At 53.0% G+C, this 4,905-nt stretch overlaps 1 protein-coding gene across 1 annotated transcript; it reads left to right on the top strand.

Moving 5' to 3' along the window:
- Positions 1-1,102: 1,102 nt before the first annotated feature.
- LOC119350130 (elongation factor-like GTPase 1) lies at positions 1,103-4,132 on the top strand. Its single transcript, XM_037618112.1, has one exon. It carries the CDS (start codon positions 1,103-1,105, stop codon positions 4,130-4,132), a length of 3,030 nt encoding a protein of 1,009 aa, XP_037474009.1.
- Positions 4,133-4,905: the final 773 nt, after the last annotated feature.

Raw genomic sequence — 4,905 nt, 5'->3', positions numbered from 1 at the left:
AAAAGGAAAGGCTTACATTCAGTGCAACAAGGTTGCATGGCCCAACTTATCAGCTTCTTGGGAAGCCCAAGGTTGGGAGTAGTGGCGGTCAAAACGTCGTGTAAGTACCAAGTGAAGTATTCAATGTTCTCATCATTTGTGTGTTGGAGTACAATCATGAGTCTCTATATTTCTCTAAAGAATAATCACTAGAAGTTGAATAGATTCAACTTTGATTAGGTCGCCAACTAGTAGACCCTCACCCCCCTCCCACCCACCCAACAACCACGTAACAGCAGATCTAGAGGGCAATAAAAGTTGCAACGAACATGTGTTGTTCTCGAAGGGAGGTAAAAGACAAAGTGCGTTCTCGTTTGTTATGGAAATGGTCACACCGAACTTGATAAATTACACTTACATTTTCGCGATTAGGTTGATAGAATTCTGTGTGCTCCGCCATGCAAAGCCGGCCTAGACCTCCTGACAAGTGTGTACTCTCTGCCATGAAGAGATCCAGCCGGCGTTGAGGTTTCATGTAGACTCCAGCGTCGCCGCCACAAGTTAGTTTTTATTTCTAAACATAGTAGATGGAGACGCTCATACATACGCGCATATATATTTTAGGATTTTCGGCGATGCGCTTTCAGTGAGAGGAGATGTTCCCGTCGACGACGAGGCATCTATGGTGACTTCATAAATCTCAAGATGATATGCCGGCTCAGTCTCTCGAAGGTACTCATAGAGGTAAGGTCTGCATGTGTGCATTTATAGGATGAGTGTATGCGTGTATGTATGAGCGTTTGCGTCTACCGTGTTTAGAAAAAAACATTCACGCACAGCCGCCACAGTTAAGGTGGAATCCTAGATCGCCTTAGGAAAAAAAAAACATTTTCAACTATCCTGTCACAGCCCGACTCGTAATCAGGCCGGATCAAAAGCTATCTTCACAAATAAAACGGGCGTGCCCCTGGCTCAGCCCAACAACCACGGGAGGGGCGGCCGCCTCTCTTCGCGTTCGTCTCCCGTACGACGGCGGCGACCAGGGCACGGGCGCCGTGGTCACCTACTCGTCCCCTTTCACGCGCGCACGCCCAGCGGGAGAGCTCCCAAGCCCAAGCTAGCAATGGTGGTGGCGGCGGCCGGCGACCCTGGCCGGGTCCGCAACACCTGCATCATGGCGCACGTGGACCACGGGAAGACCACGCTGGCCGACCACCTGGTGGCGTACGGCGGCGGCGGCCTCCTCAACCCGAGCATGGCCGGCAAGGCCCGCTTCATGGACCACCTGCGAGAGGAGCAGGAGCGGGCCATCACGATGAAGTCGGCCTCCGTCCTGCTCCGCCACCGCGACGGCACCCGCGTCCACCTCATCGACTCCCCCGGCCACGCCGACTTCTGCTCCGAGGTCTCCGCCGCCGCGCGGGTGGCCGACTCGGCGCTCATCGTCGTCGACGCCGTCGACGGCCTCGGTGTCCAGACGCACGCCGTGCTGCGCAAGGCCTTCGCCGAGCGCCTCCGCCCCTGCCTCGTCCTCAACAAGCTCGACCGCCTCATCACCGACCTCCGCCTCGATCCCGGTGAGGCCTACGAGCGCCTCCACCACATCGTCGCCGGGGCCAACTCCGTGTACTCCACCCTGCGCTCCGGCTCCTACTTCTCCCTCCTTGACGGGCCCGCCCCCGCCCAGCAGGCCGACGACGGCGAGGACACCTTCGCGCCTCAGAAGGGCAATGTCGTCTTCGGCTGCGCCCGCGACGGCTGGGGCTTCCGGATCCAGGATTTCGCCGCCGTGATGGCTATGGGGCGCCCCGGCCAGGCCAGCAAGCTGGTGGGATGGCTATGGGGGGCGTACTACTGGGACAAGGAGAAGAAGAAGGCTATGCCCTTGGCCAACGGCATGAAGCAGCAGCCCATGTTTGTGGAATTTGTGCTCAAGCGGCTGTGGAAGGTATACGATCATGGTCTGAAGGTGGACGGCGCAAGCTGGCTGCGCGATCATGTTGTCCAGACCTTCAATCTGAAGGTATCAGATCGGGAGTTGCAGAGCAAGGACCGCCCCAAGGCGGCGCTGGAAGCCGTGATGAGGGCGTGGCTGCCGCTCGCAGAGACAGTGATGACAATGATTGTGGAGTGCACGCCAGACCCCGTCGACGCCCAGAGATTCAGAGCGCCGGCACTTATGCCCGAGAGGGAGCTGCCGACATGGGTTTCGGCAGAGCATGCCGGCATCATCGCCGAGGCGGAGAAGGTGAGGAGATGCGTGGTGGCCTGCAGCGCCAGCTCAAGCGCCCCTGTGGTGGTCTTCGTGTCCAAGATGTTTGTGGTGAAACACAAGGATCTGCCACCTGCCCTCAACCACGGCCAAGAGGCCGCCGGTGAGCCGGAGGAGTGCTTCTTGGCATTTGCGCGGGTCTTCAGCGGTGTCTTGCACGCCGGGCAGAAGGTGTTTGTGTTGTCACCCATGTATGATCCGGTGAAAGGGGACACCACAGGCAAGCATCTGAAGGAGGTGGAGGTTCAGCAGCTGTATGAGATGCTAGGAGAGGGCCTCAGGCCGGTGGCCAGCGTAGGTACCGGGAATGTGGCCGCCATCAAGGGCCTTGGCGAGCATATAATGAAGACGGCCACACTTTCATCGACGAGGAACTGCTGGCCCTTTGCGAGCATGGCGTTCCAGGTCTCTCCGATACTGAAGGTCGCAATCGAGCCCGCGAACGTGGCTGATCTGGCCGCGTTCCGGGAAGGGCTTAGCCTTCTCAACCGGGCAGACCCACTTGTTGAGTACTCCATATCAGAAAAGGGTGAGCATGTCCTTGCTGCAGCTGGGAAGGTACATTTGGAGCATTGTGTGAAGAATTTACGGGAGAGGTTCGCGAAATTCGAACTGAATGTCTCGGAGCCCTTGGTATCCTTCAAGGAGACCATCCAAGGGGAAGGTGTTGGTTTGATAGATAGCTTGAAGGATCCACAGGGATACGTTGAGAGGATTGCTCCAGATGGCAAATTTGCTGTGAGAGTCAAAGTCATCAGGCTTCCAGATGCTCTGGTTAAGGTCCTTGAGGAAAATGAGGAATTGCTTTCTCGAACAATTAAGGGGCAAACGGCGAGAAGTGATGGAGCAATGGGTTCACAATGTCCTCGGGATGATGATGGTCGTTCTGTGGCAGTGCTTAGGCAAGATATGCTCAGGGCTATAGAGAGCGAGCTGGAAGCGCTCTCTGTACGAGCGGATGAAGTTAAGCTCGAGTGGTATAGGAAGGCACTCCTGGGATACTTGCACAAAATCTGGGCCCTAGGCCCTTCCCAGGTCGGTCCGAATCTCCTCCTCATGCCCGGTGTAAAATTAAGCAGCGGTTTGACAACAACCCAAAACGGAAGGGAAGGTATTCTGGTGCGCGGCAGGTGTCATGTCTCGGAGAAACTGGGGTTAGTGAGCGTGTCTGATGATGATGCAGAGATTAGCAATGGCATTATCGATGACGACAGTGAGCCATCCACAGATGTTCCTGATCCTGAGGCACTAAGGAACATCATCATCTCAGGATTTCAGGAGGTCACAAATGCAGGGCCCTTGTGTGATGAACCTATGTGGGGTCTGGCATTCATCGTCGAGCCCTACATATTCTCTGGCAGTGGCAGCCCATATGGTGTCAACTGCTCTTATCAGCACAAAGCGGCAGTCAGGGAAGCGTGCCGGGCGGCCGTGCTTCAGAGCAAGCCCAGGCTTGTCGAACCCGTGTACTTCTGTGAAGTGACCACTCCTATAGAGCGCCTAGGAAGCGTCTATTCTGTTCTTGGTGATTGTCGAGCGAAGGTGCAGGAAGCTGAGATGCAACTAGAAACTTTCTTGTACATGGTGCACGCGCATTTGCCGGTTGCCGAGAGCTCTGAATTCTCTGAAAAGCTTTGGAACGGAAGCTCAGGTGCCGCCACTGCTGGTCTCACTTTCAGTCACTGGGAAGCTATTCCTCAGGACCCCTTCTTTGTTCCGAAGACGAAGGAGGAGATTGAGGAATTCGGAGATGGTTCAAACATGGGACCAAACTTGGCGAAGAAGCTCATCGATTCTGTGAGGCGAAGAAAGGGACTACATGTCGACGATAAAGTCGTTAAGCATGGCACGAAACAGCGGACTCGGGCTAAGAAAGTGTAGATACGTTCTTGGGATTTATATGAAACTGTACATTCCGTTCCACAGCTTGTCCTGGTAAACTGAGATATAATCAATTTGTAGCTAGTGTCATTTTTGAAAATTTGAAATGCTGAGGAATTTTGGTCAGGTATATTTAGAATAGTTGCTGATTTGGCTCTTCTAATACCTGTGAACTCAACTTAGAATGGTTTATAATGTGGTCATGTCAGACTAGAAAGTTTTACAATATTCTGCTTTTAAAACCTTAACTTGGGGATTTTAAAGTTTTACAATATTCTGCTTTTAAAACCTTATGTGGTTATGTGGTAAGTTGGGATGTAACCAAATCTGTGGCCAGTGTGATTTTAAAGTTTTGAGTGTGCTGAGAAATTTTGGTGGGATGATTATTTTGGGGCATGTCGGCGCTGTGGTCATTTTGAGAGGGATTTCTAATAATTGCCTGATTCCTGCTTATCCATGTTTGGCCCTTCTAACTAACACCTGTGCGCTCATATCTTGGAATGATGATTTATGTGGGTTATCAGGCTAGAAAGTTTCACAATATTCTGTTTTTGTTACATTAACTTGGTAGAAAATGGTGGAAAGCTGCCCAGGACCCCTTATATGGCAAACAGACACATCCTGAACGGGTGCTCTTTGCAATGCCCTGGTGAAAGTTCTTATCAACCTGCGTGAGTCGTTAACTGAATCAGGATATAGTAATCAGTGCACCACTGCGTGGTGAAGAAGTGTAGGGATACACGCTGTTGAACATATCTGTGCATGTGTATCTG

The sequence above is a fragment of the Triticum dicoccoides genome, chromosome 1B (genome assembly GCF_002162155.2).
Source record: "Triticum dicoccoides isolate Atlit2015 ecotype Zavitan chromosome 1B, WEW_v2.0, whole genome shotgun sequence".
Classification (NCBI taxonomy): Eukaryota; Viridiplantae; Streptophyta; class Magnoliopsida; order Poales; family Poaceae; genus Triticum; species Triticum dicoccoides.
Note: the sequence above shows the minus strand (reverse complement) of the source record. Positions and strands in the feature narration are given on the sequence as shown.

Coding starts and splice junctions, on each gene's coding strand:
- LOC119350130 (XM_037618112.1), top strand. CDS start 1,103: ATGGTGGTGGCGGCGGCCGGCGACCCTGGCCGGGTCCGCAACACCTGC.